We start from the raw sequence: 15,247 nt of genomic DNA, 5'->3' as shown, positions 1-15,247 counted from the left end.
TGTTGAACTACGGAGTAGCATCGTTATTGCAGAAATATATTTCCATATTTGTATTAGTTCCTTGGCTCATATATTTATTAAGGGTTCGTATTACTGAGTCACCACGCGCCATCAAGCCCACAAACTCGAGAGCGGGTAAACGGTGGAGGTGTAAATTAAAAAAAATAAAAATAAAACAAGTAAGGAAGGATTACTGCTGCTTATGTCGCTGCCAGCTCCTCAGTGTGGTGCATGTGGTGTTGTATTCGACAGTATTGAAGCCAGTCGCAAACATTACCAGTCTGATTTTCATGTGCATAACGTACGGATGCGAGTGGAAGGGAAGCGACCAGTTACCGCTCAGGAGTACAAACATATGCGTATAGCGGAGGGAATCGACGTGGACAATGACGGTGGGCCGTCTTTCGCCTGTAAACTTTGCAAGAAAACGTTCCATTGCGTGCAAACGCTTCAGGCGCATGTTCGCTCTACCGCTCATCTCATTAAAAAGGAGCAGCGAATCCTCGCTCGTGACTCTGATGCAGCAAGTGCCTTGACAAGCACATCATTGGGTAGTGCGGCGGTTGGGTTACATCGGCGCCATAACGCAAAGAGGCCGAAGGCTCTCAGCGAAGGTACGAAGAGAACGAAAGAGGTGAAGGTGCAACCGGAGGAGCGTGAGGAAGACGTGAGTGAAGTCCGTTGCTTTGCATGCGGTGCTCTTTCAGACAACGTGGAGGCAAACTTGGAACATCTTTTTAATGTTCATGAGTTCACAATTCCCCTACAGGAGAAATGTACAGACGTTGCAGGACTTCTTTCCTACGTGGCACGCAAAACGAACGGTCTGCTCTGCCTTGTTTGTGGGGAAAAGACAAGATCATTCGCATCATTAGAAGCGCTTAGGGCCCACATGCGTGAGAAAAATCACGACCGAATTATTCTTGGTCCTGAATACGATGAGTTTTATAGTATTAGTCTTGCCGATGTGGATGTGGGTGAGCGCCTCGATCTCAATAACATGGAACTGGTTGTTTCCGACAGCAAGCGCTGCGTACAACGACGGGAGGCGGAAGTCCCACGTCCACGCAAGAAAGATAGTAACGCGCGTATTGAACAACATCGCTTACTTATCGCTGCTCAATACGAAACTCAAGTTGCTTTGCGTAGGGAAGAGCGTGAGGAAATGCGTGAGGTTCATAGGGAAGCTCAAAAACTGTTGAAGCGACAGGATGCGCACTACCAGGAACATATGATGAAAGTCAGTCTACGAAGTAATAAGTTACATCCTAAAGGTTATGATGGTGAGGGTAGAGTGAATTAGTACCTTCCCTCAGATGGAGACTCAGGGAAATGAATATTCCCTCATCAATGTGAGTTGGGTAAGGTACAGTATTCGCATCATTCATCTCTTTTGTCGTAACAAAATATATATATATATATATATATATAATAATATACTTATTCGAATAAGTTTAAATCAATTGGGCCGTTGTTGCGTGGAGGGCCCCCGCGAATAATTATTTTTCACCCCTGAACACTGGCCGTTAACGATCGTGACGTGTGGTGGTGGGGAAAATGCCTTTTGGTGCTATCATCAATGATGCGGTGGCTTCCACTTCGGTTACGGTGTGGGAGTGCCGAGTTAATGTGCGCGTTGAGGTTAGGGTCAAACCCGAATCGATTGTCTTCAGAAAACATCAATAGTCTGCTTAACAAAAAGAGATACGTGACTCGGTTGCTTTAATCATCATTTTATTAACTCCAACGAGTTTCTTCCCTTTTTCGTTACCTCTCACTTCTTTTTTTTTTGTTGCTGTATGGTAGTGACAGTATTTTTCTCTCGTACCCAACAGAATACAAACGGGGGCTTCTGTCGTTGTGGAAGATAGCAAAGGGAAACCATAGTGTAGTCTTTGAGCAACAGTATCAGTAGATAGCGGAAGAAAGCAAAGGGTTTTTTTATTCAGCGAAAAGGTGGTTGAACCATAGGAGTCAGTTTGGTATTAGTGTTGGATTGTATATAAAGTGGTAATTTGAGGTAGCGGATTTATAATGGTTCTCACTACTGTTGTGGGTGGGATCGGTACAACCTTTGAACGATTGCATAAAATTGAGCGACAGAAGCTCGCAGTGCTTCGTGACCCTCTAGTTCTTGTCACCGGAAGCATGGCGGGTTTGGCAGGACGGGCAGTGGCCCTTCCTTTTGATGAAGGGGGGAATAAAGGACCAAAAAGGGCACTGCAGCGGCGTGCCCCACAGTTTGGAATTCTCATGTGGTTTTATGTCCCCGTTTCTGCTCGGCTCCTTCCCGGTACCGAAGTTAACCCACCGTATAAAGCCTTTACGACTTTCATGATTGGTGCTGTTGCTGGTTTCGTCATGAGGCTCATATGTAACCCTATAAATCGTGTATCGGACGAGTGCCTACGCACTGGTGACAGTTTTAGGAAAACATGTCAGATATTTCGAAGCAAAACCATATTGCAATTCTTCTATACCACGCCTCCACTTATGGTAAATGCTGTTTACTTCGGCACTCTGCTGACTGTCTTTGAGGGATTACGACGTTTCTGCGAGCGCAACCGCATTTTACCTCTACGTGTGGAGAGGGATTCCAGTGGAAAAGAGATTATAAATTTTGTAAATCATTTCACCGTTGGTGTTGGACACACTGTTGTTGGCGGAGTGGCTGCGGCTGTGGCTTCTACCGTCTGTTATCCACTCTCTGCCCATTTTTACCAACAGACTGTTATTCATGACTCTGCAATCTGCAGGGGCCTTATGCCAACTTTACGGAAGGAGGTGCCAATGATGGCAGTTAGCTTCGGGGTCTTTTCTCTTTTACAGTCCCTTTTAGCACGCCATCATGGTCCCCGCGCGGGCTTTGGATATTGAAAAATGCGTGGGTGCGGGAAGATTAGTACTAGTCTTTGCTTCTGTAACGTTTATGGATGTGCTTTCATTTATATGCTTAGCGCCACCTTGAGCTTAATATAACCTGCCATTCCGCTGAAATACCCAGCATGTTTTCACAATATTTGTGCTATACCTACACAGTGTAGGGGAAGCTACGCGTGACATAAATATTAGCTGCATCTGAGGACTGAAAATTGCGCATCATCTAGTCACCATGATTGTGAATAAGTGGAATAACAACGAGTGTTAGGTGATCTCTTGATTACTGTAACTGATACCGTACATTGTTTCAGTTGTATTCTCACAGTACCACGCTGTGCTTCAGTTTCTGTTATTGGTATGAGACCTATTATTATTATTATTTATTATTTTTTTTTTTTGGGGGGGGGGTAGCATGTCGCTGTTCGAATGCCGCTCCTCCTCGTGTTTAACTGCGGACGATGTTATGAAATTGAAATTCTCTTTTTGTGGGGAGTGTGGGTGTTCGGTGCATCATTAACAGATTAACACTATTGAAGTAGCGGAGGGGTGATGGTTCTCCTTTTTCTTATGATGTCTGTACTGACGAAGAAGGATATTTGATGTGAAATTAAAGAAGACAAGATGTGATCTTGAGGCAGAATATTTATTTACTACTACGATTCTCTATTTATTTATTTTTCTTTTTTGGTGACACTTTCCCTTTTCTTGAATCTTTCAACTTTTCAATTCCTCATTGTGTAATAGTGCAGACTGTGGGGGGAATTAACGGCTTTGTCCGTGCTGCAACGGAAGGGAAGCGAAGTATTAACCAATGAACCAAAAAGAGGATCACGAGGATAGTCAAAAGCTGAATCCGCACCCGCCTTCGAGTGTGTTTACTTATGATCCGTGTAACAGTCAATCAGTTTTGTGGCATGAGGATCCTGTGAGAGATGATCACAGTCATGGGGATGAACCGCCTCTAATTTTGAGAGCGAGAAGAGGGAGTAGTGAAGTTAGTAGTATCACGGGAATCATGGCTACGGATTACGCGATAGCTATCGATCAACCCTTTCAAATTCAAGGAGGCACCGGATTGTCACGGCGTATGAGTTTGAGGAGCCCTGGGGGCACTCCAGCCCCCAGCGATGAGGTCCAGGAGGGAGAACCTCCAGCAAGGCATCAATTGTACCAAACTCCGAACATGAGCCAAACGACGCGATACTTCCTCGCTGATCCGCACGGTTTGCGGAGTGAGTCCGATACACAATGTTTAAACTCTTTAACCGGAAAGCACTGGGAATATTACTACCAACAGCCACGGCACTGTGACACAGACACAACAGTGGATGAGGATCATCTGCTACATCAGCCATCGCTTCTGGAACCGACGGTGAAGCATGTGACACGGTCGCGAGGGGACCGTAGTGGTTCATCTTCACCTGCATCCATAGAAATGAGGTCCACTTCTCTACGCTCATATACGGCAGTTATGGAACCCCGACCGGAAGTTCATGCGGAATCCTCTGAAGAGAAGTTGGTGAGTGGTACGGTAGTGCGCCAAAGTGACGCTGCGACGGACGGAAATAGTGCCGTAGCTGAGAGAATGAAATATGAATCACCTGAAGACCCGCGTAACTACATCATTAACATCATAGCCAATAATGAACCAGGGCGCGTAACACTGCAGCTCATTCATGAAGAATTAAATTGGGAAGAGCGGTTTGCTGAAGCTAATGGAACAGTCCTCGAGTACCTACAAGGCTACCAGTCGATATTCGCCGTCTCTCCACTGGATGACCGTGTAACGATGCGCAAACCACTCAAAGCAGCCAAAGGACGACGTCGGTTGCGTGGCCACAGCGGTTACCATGCCATGTCAAACCGCATTGGGAGCGTCAGTTGCAGTTATGTAGCACGGAAATTCGATCTTGAGTTACTCTCTTCTCTATACAAGTGTCGTGGTTACCGGGCTGCGATTATTCATGACGTGTTGCATGTTTCTTCCTTTGATACGTTTGACCTCTTTTTGTTTCCCGGTGGTGTAGTGGTATGGTGGGGAATGAACCGTTGTGACCATTGGCTCGTAGAAGATGATTTTCTCTCTGCGGACCCCTCATTTGTGAATGAGGCCATACAGGAACGACACACACAAAAAAGTATTGATGAGTTGTTCCCAATGTGGCACTCATACGAGTTGGATGAAAACTACGATGCGACGACACAGTTGGGGAGAAGGCAAGCGCTGGATCGTTTCTCTACAAATCTGTGTTTTGATCATTATCTTATTCCTCGCAGCAACCCTCTACGATCTCAAGTTATGCTGACTGTGTCGTACGCCCTTGGTCGCATATCAGTGGTGGATTTTTTCGACAACATGACTCACAAGTTTCACAAGGAGGTGTTACAAATCCCTTCTGAGATTCGTGGTTTTTTTGACTACTTTTCGGCGCAGCAACAAATCACACGTCTCGAGGGGGAGTTGCACATAGCCAACATGGCAATCACAGAATTCTTTGACACTCCCGACTTTTTGTGGGAAATGGGGTGGCTTCATGATTATCACGAGATTGCCGAGCGGCAAAACTCTTCCGAAAAAATTTTTTCATGGTTCATCGCCAAAAGCGACGCCCTTCTTCAGCAACTGGCGAACATCAAGGGAAGGCGTCACCGACTTTTTATTTTGGGATCGGACGTGTTTTTGATTTTACTACTTGTAGCGGATGTCATATTCCTGATGACTTCATTTATATTGCGCTTATACTTTCCCCGTGCAGAGGACTGACTTACCGAGAAATCATGTGACCCAACGAGGGCTCCCTTTCCATTGAACCCTGATAAGTGGTTGTGTCTCTTTGCTACTCGCGCCGGCTGAACAACCGATTGTTGATTCAATCCACCAGCGGCCATTTCCACCACTCTCAATCGCTGGAACCACTGAACCGCTTTGTTGCTTGTGATGGAACTAACACTTTCATGCGCTTCATCAATATAAAGCAAAAAAATATCTTGTGTTTACATGATGAAAGGAATTGCAATGATCGGAGGACATATAGTCTCTCTGACTGGAGGGAAATGAGTTGAGTTTTATTCTGAGTATCTGTGTGACTAAACCCGAGGCGTACCGTTTTCTCTGCAATAATGTTCACGACTATGGCAATTTTATTTCCACTCGTTGGAAGAAACTAGTGTTTTTTTTTCTGTTGATCCACAATTCGTTTATACTCTTATTTATTCCGGTGTTTGTTTTTCCTTTTTTTTTTCAACGAGTCTAGTGGTCCGTTCCTTTGTGGTTGCGACAATGAAGAGAAACAGTGCGCGGGAGGGAGATATCGAGGATTTCTTCTGCAACAGTTCCTTAAGTGCTCCTCGAGGGAACTGCGCACAAAATGTTAACAGTCGACGTCGTCGTGTCGTTCGCGAGGACTACGGGCCAGGGATCCCTGGAAATGCCACTATTTTTGTTCATACGTTTGGTTGCGGCCACAATGTAAGTGACGGTGAGTATATGGCTGGACAACTTGTGGAATCGGGGTACAACGTCACCGACGAATTTGGGCAAGCTGACGCCTATCTTCTTAATTCCTGCACCGTCAAGAACCCAAGTGAGGAACATTTTGTCAGTATGATGAATCGTGTGCGAGACACCGGGAAACCACTTATTGTCGCCGGTTGTGTCCCACAGGCGGACCCCACAAACAAACAATGGGGAGACGTAAGTGTTGTTGGTGTCAGAAGCATTGACCGCGTTAGTTATGTTGTTCAGGAGGCGTTGCAAGGTAACTGCGTGCGTTTGCTAGGTGAAACGGAGGACCAACGACAGTCGAATGATTCTAATGAACTCCCAGCGCTTGACCTTCCTAAGGTTCGTCGGAATAAATACATCGAAATTATTCCCATTAGTGTGGGCTGCTTAAATAACTGTACGTATTGCAAAACAAAGCAAGCTCGGGGGGACTTGCGGAGCTACCCGGTGGAGGTGATTGTCGATAGGGTGCGAGAAGTGGTGAGGGATGGTGTGAAGGAAATCAGACTTACATCAGAGGACTCGGGTGCCTACGGTATTGATATAGGTACGGATGTAGTTTATTTACTACAGGCCGTTGCGGTAGAGTTGGAGGGAACTGATGTGATGCTGCGTGTTGGTATGAGTAATCCACCTTACCTGTTGAGACATGTCGATGGCTTTGCGACTGTTCTGAAGCATCCAAACGTGTACGAGTTCGTTCATATCCCTGTGCAATCCGGTTCTGACAGCATTCTTCAAACCATGCTACGTGAGTATACTGTTGAAGAGTTCTTTATGTGCATCGATAGTATCCGCGCTGCAGTTCCGAAGGCTACAGTCGCCACCGACATTATTTGTGCCTTTCCCGGTGAGGGCGAATCAGAATGGCAGGAAACGATGGAACTATGCAAGAGAGCTAAGTTCGAAGTGATAAACATCACACGTTTCTACCCACGGCGGAACACCCCAGCGGCAGCCATGAAGCAGATCCCAACAGATGTTGCTAAACATCGTACCACAGAGTTAACTAACTTCTTCAATTCTTATCGTACGTTCGATTCGATGGTTGGTGAGGTGCACAACGTTACGCTACTAGAAACCGCACACGACAAGCACCATCTAGTTGGACATACGAAAAACTACGTTCAAGTACTTGTTGATCCTGCGCAAGCACGGATGGGGGAGAGCGTGGTAGTGGTCATTACATCAGCAACAAAGTACAGTGTGATGGGTCGGGTGTTGCGCAGCCGGTGGGAGCGCCTTTCAGCAGATGCAGTGGGATTCGCTACTGCTCCATTTAGAACCCGGAAAGGCCGGATTGCCTCTGCTTTGTTGATGGCAACAGCTGTGGGAACTGTGTTGCTTTACTGGTCGTCTACGCGCCGCAGGCGGTGCAAATAGGGAAGTTAAGTGAATGAAATGTCGTTATTTGTACACAGTGGCAACAAGTAGGTGCTTACAACCTTCTTGGTTAATCAACAGTTGTATAGAAATCACTAGGTTGTTTCTAAGTCCTTTCACGCTACCTTTCCTTCCCGTTGTTTTTTCCCCCTGTTGGGTTTGTCGTTGTTCTTCACTGACAACAACTCTTTTTTTTGTGAAAGTGATCCCTAAAGGAAACAGGAACCGCGAGTAAACTGGCCAATTTGGTGGGGGAAAAATAACTTGCCGAGTAAATGCATTTGTTGATAAACTGTTAATGTTGGAAATGTATCGATGTGTGTATATTTTCTGCATGACGATACGGCTCTTCTTGTATCACAAATTACGTGAGGTGAGCTATTCGAAGCGGAAAAGATACATCTAGTGCTTCAGTGTTAGATTTTCTCTTACTTTTTTCAAATAAATTATACATAATATCTTCTTTTTCTGCGCATGCGTGCGTGCATTTCGCATTTCTTGTAAAGAGCAATCTTAAATTCCAAAACTGCAAGGTAGCGATCAGTGCAAGTTGACGTGCGATGGAAAATCATCCAACAGAGTCCGTAGCCGATGTCCCAACTGGCAAGGAGGGGGAGCGTCAACCAGTGGATGACTACATTGCTCGTCACACAGTGATTAAGAGTTCGTGGAAGGGAAAATACATGCGCATATTTTGCGTTGGTCGCAAGGAACTTGCCACAATAAATCCTCAGAGCATATTCCGTGTGACAAACAGGTGGGACTACGGATCGCAACTCATCGACGTCACACCTCACCCAAACAACCAGACAGATTTTGCTATAACTACCGTTGGCAAAGGAAAGTCGGAAGTGATGAACTTTAGCTGCAGCACATCTTTGGAGCGATCCGAGTTGCTTACGGATGTTCAACGGTACCGTGCACTCATCGACATGAAGTACCGCAGCCAGCTAGACTCACTTTCCTTTGTTTGCCAGAAATACTGCTTTAATGAAAGAAAAAGGCCTTGCCGACTTCGCGTTACATCTGTGTCGGTGGAACAAATTAATGAGGAGGGGGTCGTTGTTGGCGAGTATCTTTTCGTGCACATAAGAGGGATCACCTCCATTCAAGATAACCCATCAAGTCTCGTAATACTTTATGGTCCCTTGATGAAAGCCCACCTTTATGAAGTTGCAAACCCGAAGGTCATCCGTGAGCATATTGCGGACTTCTCCAAACGGTTTGTTGGTCTTCCTCCCCTAAACGCCGTTCCCGAGATGAGTCCGCACATATTCAAAACGAGTCGTCTGGGTGTGGAGGCCAACCTCCTCATACCGACAGCTCAGTTTCCGGTCATGAAACTCAGTGTAAAGCATAACAACATACCGGTGCGTCGCGCACTAGTTACAACACGAGATCATCTGCAAGAGCTGGACCCCGAGACGTATAATACAGTGAGTCTATTTTCATTCACCAGCATTCACTCGCTTGTACGTTGCGACTGGGATGACCAACGGTTTATTATCCAATTCGCGGTGCCGATGATGAGCAAAGTGTATACCTCACCCATGCGAGATGCACTTTTGTCTCATCTTGTGGACTGCTGCCGCTCCGCACAGAACCATAATATGCATGTCGTCGCAACCACCGTGGACCGCGGCAAACGGACTGCACCGCTACGCGCACTGGTCTCACAAGAGGTTGAGAGTACTCTTCTCAATTGTATTATTGATCCAAACAACAGTGGGGGAGGAGTCGTCCTTTCACTAACTGATATTGTGCAGTTTTTTAATGCCAATGTGGATCATTGTGGGCCACGTTTCTCCGAGAACAGTGATGGGTTGTTCGCGGAAAACCGGGAGAAGATGATCTTCAGTGCGTTAATGTTATTGCTGGAGAATTTCCCTAAAAACGGAAATCCCTTGGAGTTCGCTCAGCATTTTTATGCCCTCCGCCGGCTGTGCGTGACGCGCACAGGATTTAGTTCTGCAGCGATTGTTCCTTCCCTTGTCAAGTGTATTGAATCAGCCTGCGAAGAAGCCATAAAAATGAGCAATGTCACTGTTTTTCATGCAATGATCGACTTCATTAACGTATTGATGGTACCTCATCATGACCACTACGAGGTGACCCATGAGGAGGCAAATAAGAACCGAATTTTGGGTAATGAAGGTTTCATGAACCACATTTTACGAATGCTAAGGGACTATTCTGCGGCTGATAATGCTTCACTTATCATTCAGGCGCTGCTCAACTTCTTTGTGTACGCCTTATGTCCACCATTCTGTGATACGACAGATTCTAAGTTGTTTCATGCTGTTATGAAGCAACTTGTTGATGTTGCCGGGAGTGAATTGTTTTCGTTGTTGCAGTACAGTTGTGACACCACTAGTTACAGTGCGGGTCAACTGATACGCGCTATTCTCGAGGAAGGAACGCCTGAACAATTTACCGCCATGCAGAGGGCATCACTTAGCGAAGGTGGAATACTCAAGCAGCTACATGAAGCAATTTTCGGGACGAAGCGCGAGGTGCGTGACCTGGCGCGCAGACTTATTGCTTACTGGGCGTATCAGAATTCCGATATGCAGGACCTCCTGCGCTGCATAGTTCCACCTGCATTTTTGTATTTTCTGCAATCTCGGGAAGAACCGCCGGAGGACGAGATGGAAAAGGGACCCACAAAAAATGTTGTTGCCATGTCTGGCGACCACTGGGAATCCAAAAACGGTTGGTTTAAAAAGCGCTTTCACCCAAGTGACGTTCTTTCGCGTGTGTCGGGGAGCCATACGACGACGCAAGCGGCATTTCGTCCGGCGCAAACTCGACCACGAAATGTGCGCGTTAAACCTACGCTTAACTGGAACATGATGTTTTACCAGTTGAAACAAGACCACCTTCGACCGGATCTCATTTGGAACCATACAACACGCAATGAATTACGAGAGGCGCTGGAAACTGAAATGCAGGCCCTCAAGGCGGGCATGGAGATGCGCCGCGACAAGGTTATTGCGTGGAACTACCGTGAATTTGAGTTGCGGTACCCCAGTCTTGAAGACGAACTGAAGGTTGGAGATCATTACCTACGGTTGCTTTTTGATTCCAAGAAACCGGTCGTTGCGAAGCCAAAGGATTTCTTCACGGATGTGTACCATCGCTTTCTGCTTTCACAGGATCAAAAAATTCAGTTGGAATGTTTGAATGCCATGTCTATTCTCTACGAGCACTACTACGGGGCTATTGGACACTTTAACGACATAGGACACTTGGTAAATTTGCTGAAATCGACCCTTTGTCCACTGTTCCGTGATCAACTTTTGCTATTTATGCTCCAAGTGTTGCGCAACCGCCAGAATGTCAAGTTGTTTCTTGGTTGTGACGGCCTGAAAATTCTCGTTGAGCTTCTCCCCATTGCCCACCTGCATGTTGATAGACCACAGATCCATTGCTCAACCAATGCTATTGAGTGCGGTGGGGAGTCCTCTGTTGACCTTCGCGATCAGGAGAAGGAGTGGTACTATATAAAAGATGGAGAAAAGCGGGATCCAGTGTCTTATGCGAAGTTGGAGCAGATGTACAAGGATGGCACAGTCAACAACAGTACAAAGGTATGGGCGCAAGGGTTGTCGGGATGGTTACCAATTAAAGACGTACATCAACTTCGCTGGGGTCTCGTGGCAAGTGGTAGTAACAAAATGCTTAATTTCACGGAAGTATCATGCGTTGTCCTTGATATTCTACAGTTACTCTGTACTCACTACCCGTCGAGAGATGAGAACGGAGCTGTAATGTATCCCATTCCTCAGGTGAAACGGTTCTTGTCAGGTCCACAGGTTCTTCCCCACGTTGTGCAACTTCTACTGACATTCGAGCCCACGATTTGTAGCCGTGTTCACACATTATTGTACAGCCTTATGGATGAAAACCCACACATGCCGCAATTCTTCCTTACTGGTGTATTCTTCTTTACTCTGATGTACACCGGTTCCGACGTAATTCCACTTTGTCGGTTGTTGCACCTCTCACACTGTAAGCAGTCCGTACACCAGCAAAGTGGAAACAACGATATCGTGCGGAGCAGTGTCCTAAGTGCCATGCTACCGCCCGCGCTCGTTTGCTTTTTAACAGCACATGGCCCAGAGCGCTTTGCTGATATCTGGTTGGGCGAGTACGAAACGCCGGAGGCGATTTGGAACAATAATATGCGGAGGTATCTTATGGAAAAGATTGCAGGTCATATTGCGGACTTCACACCGAGGCTCTTCAGCAATATACGTGCCATTTATCAGTATTGTCCGATTGTGGGCATAGTATATGAGCAACTTAAGCGCGAGCTTTTCTGTTCACAATATTATCTGCGACACTTGTGTGATGAACTACGCTACCCAAACTGGCCTATTGCCGATCCTATTTCACTATTGCGCGAAGTTCTCATTGCGTGGCAGTGTGAACTAGAAAAGAAACCAAGTGGACTCAGTCGTGAAGGTTGTTTGGCAGAACTTGGTATTACGGAGGCGACGGGAGCCACGCAGCAGACGGTGCGCAAGGCATACTTTAAGCTCGCGGCAAAGTATCACCCTGACAAAAACCCAGACGGACGTGATAAATTCGAACGTATTCAGGTAGCATACGAGTTTCTCGCGTCAGACACGCTGGAGTCAAGCGAACCCGATCCAAATAACATTGACCTCCTTCTTCGAACCCAATCTATTCTGTATAAACGTCATGCTGAAACGCTGAGTCGCTACAAGTACGCTGGTTACAGTCTCCTGTTAAAACTTGTCAAGATGGAGTATGAGGACCCCAACATGCTACACAAAGACACCGTCCTCATGGTACCAGCAATGGAATTGTGTTATCACACCGTGCGTAATGTATCTCTTAACGCTGATGAGCTTCAGGAGGAAGGTGGAATAGCTTTACTTTCAGCAGTTATGCAGCGTTGCTCCGAGACACTCACACCAGCTGCGACCGACGACCTTACGCAAGTGAAGATACTGTGTAACACCATGCTCACGTTCTCCGTCGCTGCTAAGTTCCCTGAATCCCGTAGCCGCATTCATCTAGAACCTACGATCTGCCATTTTGCGGCCAAAGGCATCGCATACGATAAGGCGCTGGCACTTTCGCGCGCCTGCATTCAAACATGCCGTGAGTTGTGCGTGGACGACGTTTTGCAGGAGCGTGTTATACAACACGGTGCGATGTGGCATCTCTTACTTCTCCTTTTCCGTTACGATTCGACATTGGTTCAGAGCGGAATCGAGATGCAGGAGGAAAATCATACACAACTTTTCGCCAACCGTGCGGCAGTTTATGCGCTACAGGCTCTATATGCTATGGCCGGTATTGTGCCATCTGAGGATTATTTGAACACGCCTAGCAATGCCAAAGTGTTCACGGCGCTTAAGAGATTACTAACCCCATTTATAATCCAGAAGATGTCAAAACTTCCGGGTGCAGAGGAAGAGATTTTGAAGATGCTAAACACAAATCACGAAACGCCATACCTATTGTGGAACAACGAGACACGTGAGCAGTTGTTGGAGATTGTGGGTTCAAACTCTGAGAAGTGCTTTAACGGTGTCATGGTTACTCATGATCTACCTTTTAACATCGATGAGCGCTTCATATACAAACTCCATAAGGATGAGCTTATTGTGGGTGATTTGTTTGTGCGAATATATAATGAGCAATCCAACTACCCTATTGAGGAGCCTGCTGCCTTCTGTAGTGCTTTAATGGCGTACCTGCAGGCTCAGATTGGTAAGAACTCCTCTGATGGCGTGCTCATGGTAGTGGAGGCGGCGAAGAACTTGGTAGTTGCGTATCAAACCGCCGATGTGGCAACTGTTCTGGAGCGATATGTAGCTATTTTGTTAAAACTACTTTCGTACAAGGACACCGCCATCACAATCAAATCATCTGAGCTTCTGGAGAAGGTTACATTTCATCGTAACTGTCTTGAGGCTATGTGTAGGGTTGATACAGCTGTTACCGAAGTATTGTTGGCTATGGTTCGTGATGGTGTTGCAGTGGAGCGATGTTGTCTTGCATTCCTCAATGTGGCACTTCCGGAGTGCGCTTTTGTACAGCAAGCCTTTGATCGTGGCTTGTATGTATTGCTGCTTCGCATTATTGCAACGACAACGAACCCAGAATGTAGGAATGATGCCTGTTTGGCTCTCGTGAAAATAAGCACAAATAAATTGTGGGGACCAAAGGCGACACTGCACATATTAAAATTGCTCCCTTACGCTATACTTGATACCATGAAAGAGAACCCCGTTGCCGCCTGCCAGCTTCTCGACACCTACCAGGAAACTCCCGAGTTGGTGTGGACTAAAGAGCGCCGAGCTCGCTTTGTGGATAATTGCACCACATATCAGGAAGAGATTGCTGCATTGTTGCAGCGCTCCCCCAGCGCCACGTGGAGTTTGCCGGAGAGCATCATGGTTGAGAACATCGATGAGTTGCAGGTTGGCGGTGTGTACTTGAAGAGGTACTTGAGCCAGTCGGGGTGGGTGGTTCGGAAACCGAAGGAATTTCTTTCAGCCCTGTTGGGCCGTTTCGCAGAGGAATGTGGTCGCTCTGCAGGGGAACGTAATGCCGAAATCCTCACACTTGTTGCCGACTCAGCTCTCACACTGCTTCGAACAACTAGCTCGATGGTGGATCACATAGTTTCCCTTGGATATGCCCAAAAGTTGTTTACACTAATGGAATCGCCGGAAGACGTAGTATCAGAGAATGCGCTGAAGTTGGTACGTGAAGAATGTGGTTCCCCTGTTTGTGTAGAGAGTTTGGCGAACTTTGATCTTATCGCATCCCTCCTCGCATACCAGCGGTCCCACCCATCGCAGTTGCCGATTCTCATGGATATGTTGTGCCGTCTTTTTTCCCGTCCATCCTCTCGTGTTAACATTTTACGCCTCGCCCTTCAAAATCAACTTGTCCAACGGTTACTCGAATGGTTAGAGAATGGACTCACCCCTGAAGTGTGTGGAGATCAGGCTCCGGCGGCTGTACGGGCTCTTATCATTAAAGTCCTTAAGGCAATCGCAGATCTGAAGGATCCCATTCATGGTCAGCGCGTGGAGGAGATCCTCTCAGCAAGTCCTGTCTGGGCAAAATATAAAGAGCAAAGCCACGATCTCTTCCTTTCAGGGCCTCGTGTGGGTGGTTATTTGGAAAATACGCATCGTAACAACCATCAGCAACAGTTACTTTCGATTACACTTGCTTCAACAAGTGCCGTTGGAAATGATGACGAGCCACCACCGATATAATTATGCTGTGAGAAGGGTTAAATTGCGGAGTGGAGGAATTTGGAAAAAAAAAAGCATAGAAATCCGGAGCATACGCCGAGGGAGGGGGAAGGAAGAGAAGAGAAGAAAAGAACATTCAGAAACAAAAAAAATGAGGAAAGAAAAAAAAGAACTTTTGAAGTCGGTCAAAGGTGGTTACCGGGATGTCGCGCCTGCTCGCCCACTTCTG

General features: G+C 46.6%; 6 protein-coding genes across 6 annotated transcripts; 5 read left to right on the top strand and 1 right to left on the bottom strand.

Moving 5' to 3' along the window:
- Positions 1 to 202: 202 nt before the first annotated feature.
- On the top strand, positions 203 to 1,303 carry TbgDal_VI3300 (zinc finger protein, conserved; the record flags this gene model as incomplete). Its single annotated transcript, XM_011775835.1, has 1 exon — positions 203 to 1,303. One exon carries the CDS (start codon positions 203 to 205, stop codon positions 1,301 to 1,303), a length of 1,101 nt encoding a protein of 366 aa, XP_011774137.1.
- A 731-nt stretch (positions 1,304 to 2,034) lies between these two features.
- Positions 2,035 to 2,877, top strand: TbgDal_VI3290 (hypothetical protein, conserved; the record flags this gene model as incomplete). The annotated part of the gene is made up of 1 exon (XM_011775834.1): positions 2,035 to 2,877. One exon carries the CDS (start codon positions 2,035 to 2,037, stop codon positions 2,875 to 2,877), a length of 843 nt encoding a protein of 280 aa, XP_011774136.1.
- An 814-nt stretch (positions 2,878 to 3,691) lies between these two features.
- On the top strand, positions 3,692 to 5,644 carry TbgDal_VI3280 (hypothetical protein, conserved; the record flags this gene model as incomplete). Its single annotated transcript, XM_011775833.1, has 1 exon — positions 3,692 to 5,644. One exon carries the CDS (start codon positions 3,692 to 3,694, stop codon positions 5,642 to 5,644), a length of 1,953 nt encoding a protein of 650 aa, XP_011774135.1.
- A 516-nt stretch (positions 5,645 to 6,160) lies between these two features.
- Positions 6,161 to 7,768, top strand: TbgDal_VI3270 (tRNA modification enzyme, putative; the record flags this gene model as incomplete). The annotated part of the gene is made up of 1 exon (XM_011775832.1): positions 6,161 to 7,768. The coding sequence occupies one exon, from the start codon at positions 6,161 to 6,163 to the stop codon at positions 7,766 to 7,768; it is 1,608 nt and encodes a 535-aa protein (XP_011774134.1).
- Positions 7,769 to 7,792: 24 nt separating this feature from the next.
- TbgDal_VI3260 (hypothetical protein, unlikely) lies at positions 7,793 to 8,104 on the bottom strand (the record flags this gene model as incomplete). Its single annotated transcript, XM_011775831.1, has 1 exon — positions 7,793 to 8,104. One exon carries the CDS (start codon positions 8,102 to 8,104, stop codon positions 7,793 to 7,795), a length of 312 nt encoding a protein of 103 aa, XP_011774133.1.
- Positions 8,105 to 8,328: 224 nt separating this feature from the next.
- TbgDal_VI3250 (endosomal trafficking protein RME-8, putative) lies at positions 8,329 to 15,039 on the top strand (the record flags this gene model as incomplete). The annotated part of the gene is made up of 1 exon (XM_011775830.1): positions 8,329 to 15,039. One exon carries the CDS (start codon positions 8,329 to 8,331, stop codon positions 15,037 to 15,039), a length of 6,711 nt encoding a protein of 2,236 aa, XP_011774132.1.
- Positions 15,040 to 15,247: the final 208 nt, after the last annotated feature.

Source organism: Trypanosoma brucei, chromosome 6 (genome assembly GCF_000210295.1).
Source record: "Trypanosoma brucei gambiense DAL972 chromosome 6, complete sequence".
Taxonomy (NCBI): Eukaryota; Euglenozoa; class Kinetoplastea; order Trypanosomatida; family Trypanosomatidae; genus Trypanosoma; species Trypanosoma brucei.
Note: the sequence above shows the minus strand (reverse complement) of the source record. Positions and strands in the feature narration are given on the sequence as shown.